Here is an 18,350-nt window from a genome sequence, read left to right as displayed (position 1 = left end):
GAATGTAACACCAGGGAAAAATGACAGGAATTCTCCAGCAGATGCCTTACATGAAAATTTTGTGGAAATTGAGTGTAAGCAGAGAGCCTCGCCTAATTCCCTGATACAGTGCTGGCCTTAGCCATCCCGCCAATCACACTTGGGTGCTAAAAACAAAGGGTTAGGCGGCCAGCCATTCTGGTTTTCCCCTAATTCACTGCTCACCCTAGACCAGCCCCACAGGATGTGGTATGGCCTTCCCAGGGACAGGAACTGGTTTACACAAGTGAAAGCAACTGCAGAAGAGCACAATGGCCATTTTAGACATGCCGTGTGGTTTCTCTGAACAAAGGAAGCCCCTAAAATGAAATAGCAGACAGTAGACCTTAAACTAATCATTAGCCCCCCCAATGGTTTCTCAAAAAGAGCACCCTAGGGTACTAATTGGGTGCTTATAAAGCACACCAGGGACTGGGAGGACCAGGCTGGATTTTCAGCTGCTTAGGCGTTCTTCCTGAGCCTTCCTTGTTCTTCGGGTGCTCCTTTTCTGCTTCAACTAGGCCTTCAATTTTCGGACCGTTGTCCTGGACGGTTGTAGTGCTGTTTCCTACCATTTGCCACTAGGGCCTCCAGCCTTGCTGCTGGATGCTGCTATAGCATGAAAGGTTGTGAGAACACCAACATCCCACCTCATTGGTTTCTCCGGGGCACCTTGGATCGCCTGTACCATCATCCCCTTACTGGGACCATTTCTGCTAGGGTCTGAGGAGAAATGGAACTCGCCTGACTTTGTTTTAACACCACTGTAGACCGGTCTACTGACTTTTTCCTGTATTGCATAAGAAACTTAACTTCTCTTAAACGCTATCACTTACTTACCTGGGCAGTGTTTTTTTTCTTGGTCCCTGGAGTTTAGGTCCAAAGTCTAGAATTTTAGCTGGTGCTCCTGATTTTCTCTGCGTTTTTAAAGTCCTGCATTACATCATTACATAGAAGGCATGATAGGTGTTACCAGTTTTAAAACTGAGGGGAAAGTGGCTCTTTTTATTACTTACATTCGCGCGCCGATTGGATCAACACAGGTAGCGAGCGCCTGCTCGCTAGCGCTATGAAAGATGCCCCCGCGGAAGCGAGAAGCTACAATGTATTGCAACCATACATGAATCGCTTCCCAAATTCAAAAGCATGCAGGCTATTCATGTTATTCAGGTTGAATGCATACAAAACGAAATACCGCATCAGGCTTCGAGTAGGAGTTACCGACCCAAACTTTACCTGCCGCATCTGTTGCAAGGAGCGGGAATCCCATAAACATCTTGTTATTCTGCCCCTCTCTAAAAAAATGAAAGGTCCATTCACTTGGGTCCGTGGTATGGAAACCATCAATCAGTGAGTGCAGAGGAGTGGTGGCAGAATCTGTGGAACGGGATGGATCGGAAACTAATTCTGCCCCTGACCTCATTTTTAGCAGTAATCTAGGAGATGATAAACAAAACTGATCCATAGTCATTGACCAAAAAGTAAACCTGGGCCGACTGCATAGTGGGAAAATCACTTTGGGGAGTGGTCCCCTGTTAACATTGGAAGGTGCAGAAGGGAAGAAGGCATCAGGGGCATTACTAAGATGTAAATGTTAAATGTTGTTTTGTTTTGTTGTGTAATATTTTAAAGGTTTGAGTTGAAACCAATAAAATAAAAAATAAAAAAGAATTACTTACATTCTGGAGATCCACCACCACCACCACTGTCGGTTTGACTGAAACTTCACTGGTTTGGAAGGATTTTTTGGGAAAGTAACACTAAATCGCCCCCATGCCTCCTTGTATGAGGTGTTCAAAGCGGGATAGTTGAAATCCAGCAGTGAATATGAAAAGGAATGTACTTCCCAGCTTGAGATGTGAGATTTCGACTAATATTTGGTTATGCAGGATGTAGTTGCCTTCAAAAAATATCTTTGGAGGAGTGACTGGCGCAAAACCTACTACAACTTGGGGCAATACAAAAGATTTCCTGACTTGCTAAGTACTCGTAGGAGGCTAGGGGATCTGGCACCCCATCTCGGTACATTAACTTGGTAATTTGGAGTGAAAAGTGGTGGTTCCGGCTGAATCTGTTATCCACGAGAGAGAATTGTTATCTGTGGAGAAAGGTTGAGTGTGATGGTATGTCATGCCCTTATTATGGCAGAAGTTGAAAACCATAAAGCACTTGATTATGTCATATGAATCCCTAGGAAATAAACCTGGCATTTGTTTTGGAAAATGTGTAAAAGACGTTCTCCCTGGGATACATTATGGGAGCAGCTATTTCATTCTACCTCTTTGGCGCTAAGGAATGCACTGTTCCAACTTTTAATCAGAGTTAAATTGATTGAAAGATAGTAATTTCAAACCTTTCCTTTTGACTTAGTTGGTGAAGTACTTACCTTACATTCCTGCCATTGAATTGCCTTGGTGTTATGTGGGATCTATGTTTCCCTACAGGCAGTTTTGATCAAAGCCCAGTTCACTGAGTTCGATTTTGCACTGCAGGTTTTTTTTCCCCCCTCCCTACACCCTACACCCTGCAACCTCCTGTCTCTCTCCTCGCTGTGTCCCTTCCCCTCAGAAGCACATCCGCTCTCTCACGCACTCTCTTCCCCCACACACACATTCCTCACTCTAACTCTCGTGTGCTCTCTCTCTCCACCTCACCCCCCCAAACCACACACACCCTTACCTTACACACAGTCTTCCTGCATTTCTTGATGAAAGCAGCCTATCGCAGTAATGTTTCTGATGAAAGTGTCAATTGTTACAGTTATATCGCTGCTTTCACTCATCCTTGTGGCAAGTACTGCAAGTATAACGTGATCTTTGCTTTTGTGTTTTATTGTGTATACCCTTCCCCTCCCCTCTATTTTCACTGTGTGGTATGCATTTGAATCATCCTTGTTCTGTACTAGAGGGGCATGAATACTGTGCGCCTTATTTGTGTGGCAAGATACGGTACTGAACGTGACTGTAAATGGTATGTTTCTCTATGTCTATGTTCCCTTGTCGCGCCACAACCCACTTTAGACTATGTCTATAGGACCTATCACCAGATCGTGGCCTCACATGTTAGCAGTTTGGGTCAAAACTAGCTTCAGTGACATTTACCGTTTTGTATATGTATACTGGTTTCATTTTGTTATAGGTGTTTTACTATTGGATATTTGGCTAGTTGTTATACTATATATTGCAAAATAAAAACATTAAAACCCATTTTGTTATAGGTGCCACAAGTGCTTATAAAACATCTATCTGGTTAGAAATTAAATACTTTAATAAAGTGTGGTTTTTCAGAATACCAGTTTTGGGTGTTTTCTTTGGTTAACTGATCATCCCTACCAGCTCTCTTCCCCCCTGAGGTTAAGCCTGACTGCTCTGCCTCCCTTCCCATCTTTAAAGGGGGTTGGCTACCTTTTTGGTTGGATCTGTCACTCTGCCTTTAAGCAAAGTGTTTTGGCAGCCCTTGTCCGACCTCTGTATAAAAACGTCTCCAACAGCATCCCAGTGACATATACTCTCAATGAGACAAAACTGGTTGCAGTGGTAGAGGGTCTTCCACTGCAGTCCCTCTGACCTACAAAATAGACCAGTGATCCAAAAGGGAGCAGGGGTGGGGTGGTTAGAGGGGGCAATGCAATAAGTTAAGTGGTCCGTAAGTTTCCTACAGAATTCCCAAATATTAAATTCTGTCTTAACAATGGATAAAAGGATTAGGGATGGTCTTCCTTTGAACTCCTGTAATGTCCACGATGGCTTCTTCGAGCCTCACGGCACCTGCCATTAGCACCAAACTCAATTGTTTACAAATGTCCCCAAGAAAAGCAGAATTTAAACCAAGATGATTAGTCTTTTCTTTTTGTCTGCTTTTCCTGAATTCTATATTCATAAAAGTGAAAATGTGTGAGTGGCTGGGTTTGTGGCAAAGCGATGTTCCTTACACAATTCTACTCCGTTTCACCGAACTGCACCAAACTTTGCATAGTTACCTGTTAGGACCCTCCGGACATGACTGGCTACGGACACCCTACCCCTTTACCCGGATTTCATCACCTTCACACATGAGACAGTTGCCTGAAATTGGCGAAACATCAATGTGGTCGTAGAAGGGCCGGTCCCGACACGAGGAATAAAACAGAGGTCCCTATACGACCTCAAAGTACATTTCAAGCCCCCATGATGCACGGCTTCCGAGATATTTGCACCGCAACGAACTGCACCACGCCAGGGTGAGGCAACTGGTTGGGGCAATGAGCACAGAAGGTCCCAGTATGCAGCAACACACCAACTCTCACCCACCCCTCAACGTCTGCTCCGGGGTAGGTCAGCCAGCCACCTGCCACACGCGCCCATTCTCAGTGCAGTTTTACTTGGGGGTGCAATGCGCATCAAGCGATCAGCGAATCAGAACAGCAACCTACAGGGTCATTGATTTTCAACAATTGATGAGTGTTATGTCTGTCTACAAAGATTGTTTGCAGAATGGGTAACTTTGCTAGTTGTTTATCAAAATGTAACACTTCTGATTTCAAGAGAAAAGGGACACGAGACAAGTTACATTTTCAAGAAAGTGATTTTCCGTTTGAATCAGAGAAGTAACATTAGAGTGTGCTTTGATGCACTGAAAAAGCATGTTCTTTCTTAAAATGCCTTTCTGCGTTTATGACAAGTCCTAAAGATAAAATCTCAGATCCCTATAAAAGGCTAGCTTTCGTATTCTGACCATTACTGCTATTCTACTTTGTTCTACTAAATTGTTCCCTTAAGCGTTTTTTTTAAATTATGTGCTCTCTTTCTCGCTATCTCTCTCGTTCGCGCTCTTTCTCTCTCGCTCTGTCTTTCTCGCTCTCTCTAATGGATGGAATATGTGGAAAGCGGGAACAGTTTGCCAAAGGAATGAGACATTTTTTATTTTTTTATTTATTTATATAGCACACAATAGACCCATGGGCATGAAGGCGCATAACAGAACAGACAATAATACAAACAACAAATAACATGAAACACAAAGCATAATAAAGTACAACCTAAAAAACCAATGTAGTCCCACTAGGTGAAAAAGAAAATCGGCCCATAATATGAACATGTACATAGTGGAGCTAGAGGATGACTTAATAATTTTCCACTACCAGTGCACTTAAATAATTAGTTTACAATTGGTATCCCCTCTCGGGAAGTAGTTGCACAAGTCAAAATAGTGAGGGAGCGAGCTAGACCCGCACCCTATCACTATTAGGTGTGGAACACCACTCACTCAAGTCAATTCGACAAATAACTTTAAGATCAGAAAGTCTAACAGTGGCAGGTCCTGTTTGTTGACACAGCCATGCTAGGACTTTATTACGTAAAGTTTCTCTGGTCTCTTTTGCAGTTACTTTCGGAAAATGTTTGAGATGATAAAATTGCATTGGTCCCTGATAAACGCATGCGTGCTGATGTCCTTGATGCAAAGCATTTGTTTTTGTTTTTTTATCGCACATTCCGCATGAGAATTTGCTTAGGAGCAGCATTGCTTTCTGTAGCTTGTGTCTTTTGTTTCTTCTCTTGGTTATGATCCAGTACTGAAATTACAGATGGGTGTCCTCAGCTAGCCCCTTAGGGGCAATGCTGGGGTGATTGGCCTGTTCCTTAATGATTGTCAGTGTCCTGGCTGGTATATGTGGAGAACCTCTAATGAGGTTAGTTTGGGAAGCTTGATCCATACTCGCCACTCGTATATTGGCTTAGTAGCCATTCTCCGATTTTTCTTTTTTTGGCTGTTTCAACTCGACTGTGGGGGATTGTATAACCGTCTGTATTCTAATGCTGACTTTATGCGGACATATGACCGCCACAAACTCGTTCAGAGTGTCCATAAGAGCACAGATTCTGTAGATTGTGACACTGCTGAGTTCTTTCAAGATGCTCTCTTTTTAGATGTAGAAACTGAGTAGAGGTAGTGTCATCTGATTGGGTAGTTGATCTCTTAAGGCCCTTGCTAGTGTTAAAGGTGAGGATGTTATAAGGTCAGGGTCACACATGGCATATTTCTTTATCCCTCCCATTAGGGTAGTCACTGTTGGTGAGAAAGCTGACCCAGCGGGGTCAATCATGCCCTTACCCAATGAGCGCTCTGGGGTGGAAGGTGCTGTCTTTTCAATAATTGGGAGAAAACCGGCCAGGTCCATATTAAGGATATTGCAGGTGGAATTTTGTGCTTTGAGATCCCTGCCCATAGAGGAAGTAACTCCAGCAACCCGGTGTCTCCTTTGGGAGCTTAAGGCAAGGACCTCGGACACGCTGTCCCTGTTTCACAATGGTGAGACGGCTGCAGAGCCAAGACCAGACCACGAGAGTCTCCCTCGGCTCAGATGTGGATTTGTTTACAGCCTGGCTACCAGGCAGACACCTTGTTACTGTCCTTCATATGGATATGCGGAGGGTATCGAAGTACTAACAGCGTGGAAGCCGCACCTCACGGCTATCACCAGTTTAATTCGTAAATACAGCTTGAAAACAAAAGTGAAAAAGCATAGAAAGACGTGGGTTCTTACCCAGTTAGCTACAAGCCACGCTGTGTAATACGCGGACCAGCTTCTCAGTTTCCCCAGGGGCACCTTGCACAATATGTACACCCTGTACCTAGACATCAAGGGCGAAAGAAGGTACTATGCCTTCGGATCACAATGTGCATCAAGCGGAACAGCTATCAAGCTCCAGCAGCTCCGGCTCACATTGTGCTGGAGGGAAAAAGTTAGAGTAAAGGACCCGCTAAGGTCCTGGGAACGTCCTAGGAGCGTCAAGCCGCACCGCAACCTAGAGTTGCAGCCACCTCAGATGCAACGACGTAATGAGGGCCTAGGGCAGGCAACACCCTTAAGGGAGGTAGTTTCACTGTTGAAGTCTGTGAAAGAATCCCCCCTCATATGGTGCTCAGCAACAGTTTGATGCTAACTTTAAAGGCAGTTCTCTCCCACTAGACCGTACACATGGGAAATACTCCTAAGAGGAGGGTTGAGGCTTTCTTCGTTTATTTTATAGGTCATGGTTGGAAATTGTAGCTCCTGGCTATAGCCTAGGAGAGCCTGGTTAGCTTGACCCCACTAGGTATCGGGAGCTACTTTGCCTCTTGGTGACTGGTGCCCTACAATCCTACTATCTGATATTCATTCTGTTTGGGAATTTCTATGGAAGGTGTATTAGGAAACCTTTAGAAGACATTCAAAGCATGATGGGCTACAGTTTGCATCTCGTATGAAAGTTAGATATGTTGCAGACTGTGTATTAGCTCCTCACTGGAGCGGCCGAGAGAGAAAGAAGAGTCCGCAAGGTGACATCACAGAAAAGATGGCCACAGAGATAACACTGCAACTATGATTGATGCAGTAACAGAGACATAAGTAGTGGCAGAATTATAGATATACCAGAAAACATAACTAATGACTAAACGAGAGGTAGCATGACCAGAGAACTGACAGGAAAGCAATGTAAATGGAAATGAGAGAAATGAATGGCAAGAGGCAGAAGAATCAACCGGAAAAGAGGTTTACTGTGTGTGAATGAATATTTGTGTGCATGTCACAGTTTGGGAAAGAAAACCAAATCCCACTTTCAAGCAATTCATTTTGGTCTATTCTGGCGTGTGCATCTCAATGTTAAATTGCTATACTTTTTCTCAGTCTACTTATGCACTCGTTTCTTTTTAAGTTGCCCTTCATTAAAGGTTCATCATCCTGAGAACTAATTCATGAAATTTGAATAGCTCCAACTCCACAGTTCGAGGAAACGGGAGCCTGAGCTCCTTGTTGGAGGAAACCCCTAAAATCCAGGGGCTTCTTATAGCTTCTGCTCCACAAAGTCCCAATTTCGACCCCTGTAGGTATATGCATTTGAGGATTTTCTTTGAAAGCAGATTTTCGTGTCATTTAAGGTGTAAGGGACCCCCATATAGTTGGGTACACATAACCCGCTTGATTTTTTCATGTAACTTGACATGTTGGGGATTCTGTGGGGGCTGGGGAGAGTAAACGAGTGGTATGTCTGAACAAAAGTCTAACACGCCAGTCTTCAAACAATTAGAATTGTTAATTCCATTAAATTGCTGTTATCGTTTACCTTTTTCTTTTTTGTGGTCAGTAAGGTGAAACGTTCAGACGTGTCCGACAGTGACGATGAGAAAACCACAAAGAAGAAGAGGAGAAGAATAAAAAAGCCAGTATCGGAGAGCAGTGATGACGAAGGTAATCCAGTAAATAAATTAATGTAGAGTTGTAGAAGTATGTTTTGTCACTGACCCTCTTTGATGGTCCTTTCCAGGTTTTCAGATTAAATACAAAAGTGTCATATGGAAGAAAGCCAGGTACTTACAAGTAGTTGGACATTGAGGATGTGCAGCCCGGGCAATGGGCACGGCACCAGTTTTCGCACCCCACGTACACGCAACACCTATGGATATGCCCTTTGATTGGGTGCATCTTTTTGGAGCCAAAGCAGATAAGTCTTTAGAAAAATGTAAGGACTAAAAGGTGAAAGCAAAGTCAGGGGGGGTTAGTGATACAGCAGCCTGCGTTCTCATCCTTTATCAAGAGGCCATCGCTTCAGCAACTGTTCTTCAATCGTGCACAGAAGAATGGTCAATTTTATGTCCATTGGAGGAAATCTTGGGGACTAGACCGATCGAGGCAGTGGACGGTGAGCTCAAAAAAAGCTTGTCTCAGAGTGCCTTTTTTGCATTCTCACCCACCACCTGAGAACCTCTTTGAGGTCCCCTTGCTACACTAAACTCTGCGTCTACCTTCACCGGATCCGTTCTAGGCAGAGACTAGTTTCCTTTTTTGAGAAAGCAGCCATGGAGCCGGTTTCAAGTGATGGAAAGAGGAAGAAGAGGTTGGTAACCCCACCCTCTTATTTTCTGTTACCTAAAATGGATGTAGTTGTGCATCCCATCTTGGACTTGAGTGTCCTGAACCAATTCTTCAGGAAGGACAAGTTCAAGATGGTGACCCTTAAGCAGATCCCTCAGGCCCTAGATTTCCAGGATTGGCTGATGTCAATGGACCTTCAGGCCATTTTTATGTGCCCATCCATCCAAGGCAGAGGGTACTTGGGTTTGATGATATGCGGCACCCATTGCCAAATGAATGTACCACCCATTCGGTCTGACCTCCGACCCAAGGGTATTCACCAAATTGATGTATGTGGCAGTGGTGGCTAGTTTCAGAAGGGAAAAGTTGCACTTTTTCCCCTACCTGCAATGGCTTATCAAAGCTCACTCTCCAGCGCAGGTGGTCTCCCACCTTCACCACACCTGCCATATCCCTACATTTCAGGAAGTCGTGGGTGACCCCTTCCGATTGGTTCCAGCTCATCCGGAAAGGCTATTAGTCCTGAGCACAGCGTCGCCAACATTTTCAAGGTAGTCAGAAGGTTCCAAAACTCCAATGATGTGCTGCCTTTAGCCTTTCTCCACCTTCTGGCAACGAGATACTCATTTGAGAAGAGGTTGCTGCCTCATTCTCAGTGTGACCTTGTTTCTGGGCCCATGGCAGTAACATTGTCCTGTTGGCAGCCAATCTTGCCGAGAAGGAGAATAAGGTTGTGGATGCCCTAAGCAGGCAGGGTTTGGTTTCTCACGAGTGGGCACTGTTCTGGTGGATCTTGCAGAAATCTTCCTCGCCTAGGGAACACATTGGGTAGATCGGTTTGCCTCCAGCACCAACAGGAAGTGCTCCTGGGTCTGCTCGAGGGAATTTTCCTCCTAAAGGGAGACTGGGGGTTGCATTCCTAGTGAACTGGGACTGCAAACTCCTTTGCGTATTCTGATCGATTCACGTCATCCCTCAAGTTCTCAGGAGGCTACAAGATTCAAGACCATAATCTCGATTGCCTCAGATAAGGCTTGGAGGATGTGGCACATAGATCTCCCCAACATGACCACCTGTTTTCCTTGATGTCTTCCGAAGAGAGCTACCCTTCTTTTATAGTTTGGAGGGCAAGCATTTCACCAAAGACTCAGCATCCTCAGCCTGCCTTAGGACGCTGATACTTGTTTGCTGAGAAGCTGATCTACAGGGATTGGCACTTTCCAAAGTGGTATTGGAGGTTCTCCCCTCCACACAAAGAAAGGCTAACCAAGCCATTTACAGCTATCGCTGGAGGACCTATGGTGCCTACTGGAGGGGAGGGATCTGGGCTTGTTAATCTTCAGGTTATTTTTTCCCCTACCTAGGCTAGGTCTTCATGTTGGTACAGTGAAGGGTTATTTGGCGGCAATCTGTGTTAAACAGCACACAGTAGAAGGGTACCTATTTTGCCTTCCCTACAGTCCACAAGGCTTTCTGGGAGAGGGGTATGTACGAGTCCAAGCTCATGTTTGGGGGGGAAAAGTCTGTACGTCACGATGGGTGAAGATTGGACGACGTGATGCTAGAATTCTAGGAAATGCTTTAACAATGTTGGGGAGGGAGATGGAGGAGGGGGAAAGGTTGGTTGGAAAAGTTAAAAGTTGTGAAAGTAATGGTCAAGTTGAAAGCAATCGTATGGTCACTAGCGCACAGGTAAAAAATGTATCCATAAAGTTGACCAAGTATGGTAGCTGCTGGTCCCAAGGGTAGAGTGTTGTGCCTTAAATTGTTGACCTGGAATGTCCGTGGCCTTAATCCAGCTAAAGCTAGGAAAGTCAGCTCTTATGATTCGTGACATGGGCCCAAGATACTGATGTTGCAGGAGATACACGCCTTGGGGAAGGCGAATGAATCCTTTGCACAAAATTGGGGCCCATTGAGGTATTGCACTGAATATTCTACACAAGCACGAGGGGTCCTTACTCTTATTCACCCCTAGCTAGGTTTCCGGTGTGGACCCTCAGTGTCGTTATGTACTAGTATGGGATTCAATGGCTGACCATTCGATCATATTGGTCAATACGTATGGGCCTAATGTGGATGATCCTGGGTTCTACCGCATCATTACTGAAATGTTGATTCCCCTAGAAGAGACCTGGCTGATATGGGGGGGGGGCCAGACATTAATACAATTTTGAATATGGAAGTCGGTAGATCCTCGGTTGCTCCATGTGTCGCTACTAGGGCGGCGCAAAGACTACATCAAATCTTACTACATCTCCCCCTCACGGATATCTGGTGGACACTTAACCCACTAAGCAAGGAATTCACATATTACTCCTCTGTCCATGGCCGAGTCCCTTATATCTGGCTGTTGTCCCCCACCCCAGATGACCACTATGGTTCAGAATTGTACTATTCTCCCATGCACCCTGTCGGACCACTCTCCAGTCTCTATGACCCTGGAGATCATTCATTCCCCGCTACAGACTCCATGTTGGAGGTTGCCCTCCTCTCTCCTTAGAGATCCCAGTCTGACTGACGCCCTACATGTTGAAATCACCAGGTTTTTCAGCATCAATGAAGGCTTGGTCCGCTCCCACTCAGTTATTTGGGAGACATACAAAGTGTGGATATGGGGCATTATAATGGCGAACATCTCTAGATCCCTGAAGAATATTAGATCAGAATTAGGCCAGGTAGAAGACCAACTCAGAGAGCAGGAAAACTACAGTAGAACACAGAGAGGAGACTCTGGCACGGATACAGGAATTACTGAGTGAATTTCACAAAGTGGCTGATAGGGAGGTTCTGTATATGGCTATCCCCACTAGGGCACGGAGGGACAGCGAGGGAGCTAAAGCTGGCACATTATTAGTTAACCTGATGAAAACAGAGAATTATCGTAACCCTATCACTAGCATCCAAGGTCCAGATAACGCTGTGAAAACATGTGAAAAGGATGTAAATGAAACATTTGCAAATTTTTACTCTAATCGGGATGAGGTCACAGAGGCAGAGCTGTCCTGATATTTGATGTCAGTAGAGCTTCCTACACTTTCGGTTGAGACTAGGCTCACCCTCGAACAACCCGTAACACTAGACGAGATAGTGGGTGCCATAAAGTCCTTGGCTTCAGGGAAGGCCCAGGGTTGGATGGACTGGGGATGGAACTTTATAAGGAGTTCCATCAGGAACTTGCTCCCAGGCTGTTGAAAGTATGGGAGGAATCCATGGACCACGGTGTGCTCCCACAATCAATGCGCGAGGCTATTATTGCAGTACTGCTCAAACCACACAGAATCCCCCTCTGTGACGTTGCCTCTTATAGACCATTGTCATTAATTAATACAGATGCTGAGATATTAGAGAAACTCCTTGCTACAAGGCTCCTCCCGACTATGTCCCATCTGGTGCATCCGGACCAGTCTGGCTTCATACCTACGAGATCTACGACTTTGAACCTGCGTCGCCTATTTGGTGTAATGGCACAGGTGAATCCACAAGTAAGAGCGGTAGTGTCCGCCTTGGATGCCGAAAAGGCCTTTGACTCTGTTTCATCAAGCTATTTATTTTCTGTATTGCAACGGTTTGGAGTAGGCCCATACTTTTTGGGTTCCGTTCGACTGCTGTATTCTAAACCGGGGACAAGAGTCTTAACAAACCGAACATTGTCGACACTATTCTCCCTCAGGAGGGGCACTAGACAGGGTTACTCCTTCTCTCCGTTTGCCCTCACAGTTGAACCAATAGCGGCCCTGGTTAGAAAGATACATAGGCATAGAGGAATAATGATACACGTCCCCCCCTCGCCCCCAGATGTTCTCGTTATACGCGGATGATACTCTCTTGTATTGGTCGGGACCCGGAATGCAACCTGGCCTCTATAATGGATGATATCCATACATTCTCCCGTTATTCAGGATGCAGAATAAATGACGCTAAGTCTGAATTCTTTCCATTACGCCAACCACTATTCAGCCATCTAATTTAGGGGGGTTCAAATGGTCGCCAGTCCATTTTAGATACCTGGGTATCATGGTGTTGGTTAACCGACAAACGTTGTATACAGACTCCCAATTTCACTGTATGGACGGGTAGCCCTATTAAAAATGGTGGTTCTCTCGAAGCTACTGTACTTCTTTGGCAATGTCCCCCTGTGGCCAGGGCAAGTCTTTATTTCTAAGCTGAAATCCTTGGCCTCCACGTTTGTTTGGTTTACCCGGGGTGGCAAGGATCAGTTGGCAAAAACATTCAGAACAATATGCCTAGCTGCACCAGACTTTGAACCACATTACCTAACATCACAGGCCCAGTTCGCAAGATACTGGTACGCCACTGAGAGCACAGTTCTACACCTACCCCTTGAGAGGTATGGGGCATCCCCTGTGGATGTTCGCTCAGTTATATTGAGTGAGAGATATGACTCTTGCACCTTTGACCCTGTAAGCACAACCGTTAATGTTTGGACCAGAATTTTCAGAAAGATTGGAGTGGTGGTTCCTTACAAGCGGGAGACTCCATTATGGTGCTTTCCGGGCATTTTCCCCCACATTTGATAAGATGCTACAGAAAACTTGGGATCCCTCCGGGCAAATGAAAATAAGGGGTCATGTACCCAGAGGGTCGATTTATAACTGTGCCATGGTGTCAAATGATGACACACAATGTGGAGTGTCCCCCCTCCCCCCTGACAAAACCATTAAAGAAGTCTGGGAAAAACAGGTGGGTGCTGCAATAGGGGATGACAAATGGAGCAAATATTGTCAGTTGATTAAGTCAGTGTCCTTGAATGCTGGTTTGTGATTGATCCAATTTAAGGTCCTGAACCAATTACACTACACCCCTGCCAGAATGGCCAGGTTCACTCCGGATTGTTCAGGTGAATGCTTGAAGTGCCTTTCTCCAGCATGGGGTCTGGCATGGATTCACATGCTCATGAATATTCCCCGTCGTCAGGCTGGGAATCCTCGGTAAAGAAAAAACCAGTATCAGTTTCGTTTCTGATCTGTCTTTCGTAGTAATAACCAATCACTGGTCTCTGCGTCATACTGATTTAACAAGGGGGGTCCTGGGAGTCTCTCTGCCAGACATTAGTCCTGGTTACGAGAGACTTACCCAGAGTCTTTAGCTCACTATCTTTTCACAGAGAAGAAATATCCCAAACATATCAGTCTTTGTCCTGCCCTGGGGCAGTCCAGCACCGAAATGCGAGGCAATTCTCCTCTGAACAAGAGTACCAACAGAAACCCCAGACACGTGTTTCGGTCTGGTTGGACCTCATCAGTAGGGTGGATCTGTGCCTCTCTAAGAATAGTGAGCAAGGGGTCCACGTCTGGATTCCCCTAGTAACTTAGGGTGAGACCCAAAGTTACTTAAATATGCAGATTTAACAAGGGGGGTCCTGGGAGTCTCTCTGCCAGACATTAGTCCTGGTTACGAGAGACTTACCCAGAGTCTTTAGCTCACTATCTTTTCACAGAGAAGAAATATCCCAAACATATCAGTCTTTGTCCTGCCCTGGGGCAGTCCAGCACCGAAATGCGAGGCAATTCTCCTCTGAACAAGAGTACCAACAGAAACCCCAGACACGTGTTTCGGTCTGGTTGGACCTCATCAGTAGGGTGGATCTGTGCCTCTCTAAGAATAGTGAGCAAGGGGTCCACGTCTGGATTCCCCTAGTAACTTACTGACCACAGCCAATGACTGCCCTCTACCTAAGCACCGCCTCTGGCAGCCATCTTCAGATTTTTACCGCACGTTCATGTGTTGGGATCCTCGTGCTATTGCTCTCGAGCGTTAGTGCTATTTTTTCGCGCTTTTTCACAAAAACTTCGATTCTTTCGGTCAAAAGAGCCTCAAGCTCCACCGATCCTACATCCGATCAACGGGGACCCGTGTCGGATTCATCTGTGCCCCTCAAGGGTGAAGATTTCGTCGAGCTACACTTCGGAGGACTCCAGAAGCTTCTCAGGCCCGGTCTCGGAGATGGCCCAGGAGAAGGGAAGCTCGACGCCCGGAAAGCTGTTCAGGGCCTGCCCTGGATGCCAGCTGCAGAACGTCTTCAAGGAGGACGAACACTCTTTCTGCCTTTACTGCCTTCATGGGGACAAGACGCACGTGGAGAAGGACTGTGCGTTTTGCGGCAACATGTCGGAACGGACCATGAAGGACCGCCATCAACGTCTCGCCAGCTGGCTGGAGGGTAAGAGCCCGTCTGGCGAGAAGAAGAAGAAATCTGAGCGGTCTTCTAAGACCTTTGAGGGCGCCCCGGCGACGGGGGCCCAACATAAGGCCAAGCACCGCGAGTCCGCTGGCACCGGGAGCGCCGAACGGTCGGGCTCTACGGGCGCCAGGCAGGGCGCACCCTCCCCGGCACCATCAACCACGAGCCAACGCTCTGGGTCGGGTAAGAGGAAGGCCGAGCACCCGGCGAAGCTCCTGGAGAGACCCCGGTCGAGCTCTAAGGCAGAGGAGGAGCGTGGCAGTGCCCCCTCCCTCAAGGATAAGGCGGTGAGCGCACCTAAGGTGGTGAAGGCCTTGATCCATTCGACCAAGCCCTCTATCGAAACGGTCGCGGCGGCCCTGGCCCAGCCTGTGGAGGCTGCACCAGTGGTGGCGGCCTCGGGGCCCAGAATCTCCCTGCCTCCTCGGAGGGAGTCTTCTTTCGTGCCCATCGATAGGACCCCCGTGAAACCCTCCGTGGGGAAGAAGGGGGGGCAGGGCGTCGTCGTAGATTCGGCCTCAACCTCAGAAGAGGAACTGATCGAGGTCTTAAGCCACGGCCTAGGCGTGGAACAAGACCAGCCCGTCGGAATGGGCCCCGACGCAGGTGACGACGACGACATCGTCGAGGATACCGACGGGGCCCCTGCTCGCCCGTCGGATTCCCCTCTGCCAGCGCCGCAAGACAACTCAGCGGCCATTTTGTTGGCTATACAGTCCTTATGCTCCGAGATGAGGACGAGACTACCGTTACCGACGGAGGAACCTCTCCCGTCGGGGGATCCAGAACCGGGACCTTCTGGTGTTCCCCCTACCAAGAAAAGAAGGATTCATCCACCGCCTCCTTTTCAACCGTCGCGCCCCGTCCAGCCCTCCTCCCCGTCCACCCGAGGGGATGATACGGGGACTGACACGGCAGCGACGGGTACGGACGACGAGGCATACGACGAGGATTTTCCGTCGTCGCCTCCCACCAGGGCTTCTCCGCCCGACGAGATTGGATCGTTCCACTCAATGATCGCCAGGGCATCCGAGCTTTTCCAACTCTGCCCTGAGGAGAAGAAAAAGGAAGGCTTCCTTTACCAACGGCGCGAGACCAAGAGGAAGACGGTCCTCGCAGTGCCTCTGTTGGACGACATTTGGGATGAGGGCCTTTCCCTCCTCAAGAACCCTTCCACGACGCCAGCGAAAAGAGACCGGTACGAGAAAAAGTACCGGGTCCCGGACTCGGCCCCCCTATGCCTCCGGGCGCAGCCTACCCCGGACTCCGTCGTCTCCGCGGCAGCCAGGAAGAAAGCGGGGGGGGGTGCGGCCTCCACGTCGACTTCCCCGCCGGACGGCGAGGGAAAGAAATTGGATGCCATGGGACGCAGAGTCATCTCGTCGGCGGCGACGACGATTAAAGCGGCCAACGCCTTGGCTATCGTGGCCCGCTACGACAGGGAACTCTGGTACAAGATAGCTCCCCTGCTGGATTTTCTGCCGGACGACAAGAGGGCGGAGGCCCTTGAGATCCTGCAGGAAGGTGAGGTGGCCTCGGACCACGCCATCACCGTGGCGACGGACATCGCCGACACTGGGTTCCGCCAGATGGGCAACGGCGTTTGCCTTCGACGTCGCGGATGGCTCAAGGCTACGGACTTTCGGCAGGACGTCCAGACCAGGGTCCTGGACATGCCCTTCGACGGGAACAACCTGTTTGGGAAGACAGTGGACGATTCCCTTCAGGCCATCAAGGCGGATACTGAGACGGCCCGGGCCCTTGGAGTACTGCAGCAACGGCGGACGCCCTTTCGGAGCGGCGGAGGCAAGGGCGCCTCCAAAGGTTCCGGCGGCGGTTTCGCTTCCTACCGTCAAGCGGCCCGCTCGTCGTCGCAAGAGGCCTACAGAGGACGAGGCAAGTCTGGCGGACCCCGCCGTCGTCGCCAAGGAGGCCAAGGCGGCAAGGCCGCGTCCAAGCAGGATTGAACCGGCCGTGGGGTCGGGCCCCCACCGAAGCACCCCGGTGGGAGGCCGGCTGGCGGGCTTCGTCAGCGTGTGGGAGTCCATCTCCACCGACCGTTGGGTGCTGGACGCCCTGGCCCGGGGCCACGCGCTCGAGTTTCAAAGAAGGTGCCCGCGCGTCCCCCCCGTGGCCAGGAAAGAACTTCACGTCCCTCAACTTCTCCTGGAGGTAAAGGCGATGCTCAGAAAGGGCGCCATCGAACTCGTCCCAAAGAGGCTTCGGGGCTCCGGAGTCTACTCGCGTTACTTCCTCGTGAAGAAGAAGACGGGAGGATGGCGCCCCATCCTGGACCTGCGACGCCTGAACAAGTTCATCAAGGCGCAGAAGTTCCGGATGGTCACCCTCCAGCACGTCCTGGGTCAGCTGGAGGAAGGAGACTTCCTATCGTCGTTGGATTTGGAGGATGCCTACTTCCACATTCCCATCCTAAAGGGGCACCGAAAATTCCTCAGATTCGTGGTCCAAGGGCGTCATTACCAGTTCAAAGCCCTTCCCTTCGGACTGCGGTCGGCACCCAGGGTTTTCACCAAGTGCCTCGCACCGGTGGCGGCGCAGCTGCGCCGCGAGGGGATTCACGTCTACCCCTACCTGGACGACTGGCTCATCCGCGCCAAGACGAGGGAGCTCGCCGTGGTCCACACGGCAAGGACCGTCCAACTCCTCACGGACCTGGGATTCTCCGTGAACTACGCCAAATCCCACCTGGTGCCCGCGCAAGTCGCACTGTTTCTGGGAGCGAGGCTCGACACAGTGTCCCTTCTGGCCTCCCCGTCGGAGGAGAGGACCAGGACCATCCTGGGCAAGGTGCAACGGATGTTGGTGGCCGACGCGGCCAAGGTGAGGTCCATCAAGTCCCTCCTCGGGATGATGTCTTCCTGCATCTACCTCATTCCCATGTGCAGGCTCCGGATGCGCCCGTTGCAAGAGTTCCTGGATGCGCACTGGATCCAGACGACGGGCAGCTTCGAGGAAAGGATCAAGCTCGACGAGAGTTTCCGACGAGCGATACGGTGGTGGGGCACCCGCGCGCATCTGACGGCGGGCATGGACTTCCAGACCCCAGCCCACCAGGTGACTGTGACCACGGATGCCTCCCTAGAAGGGTGGGGAGCGCACACCGAAAATCTGCACGCAAGGGGACTCTGGCTCCCGACGGAGAAGTCCCTGCATATCAACGTCCTGGAGCTCCGTGCAGTGTTTTGGGCCCTCAGGTCCTTCCTTCCGTCCCTCAAGGGCAAGGTGGTGAGGATCTTCACCGACAACACCACCACCATGTTTTACATCAGGAAA

The 18,350-nt window shown here is 48.8% G+C and overlaps 1 protein-coding gene across 1 annotated transcript in view; it reads left to right on the top strand.

Annotated features, from left to right (window-relative positions):
- The window catches only part of POLD3 (DNA polymerase delta 3, accessory subunit), a 526,599-nt gene that overhangs the window by 398,548 nt on the left and 109,701 nt on the right, over nt 1-18,350 (top strand). The window contains exon 9 of the mRNA XM_069640165.1: nt 8,124-8,227. Within this exon, the coding sequence (XP_069496266.1) occupies nt 8,124-8,227 (104 nt within the window). The remainder of the gene's footprint in view (nt 1-8,123; nt 8,228-18,350) is intronic.

This window comes from Ambystoma mexicanum, chromosome 7q, assembly GCF_040938575.1.
Source record: "Ambystoma mexicanum isolate Mex_15411 chromosome 7q, UKY_AmexF1_1, whole genome shotgun sequence".
In the NCBI taxonomy this organism is placed as follows: Eukaryota; Metazoa; Chordata; class Amphibia; order Caudata; family Ambystomatidae; genus Ambystoma; species Ambystoma mexicanum.
The sequence above is the reverse complement of the archived record's forward strand: the minus strand, read 5'-3'. Positions and strand labels throughout refer to the sequence as shown.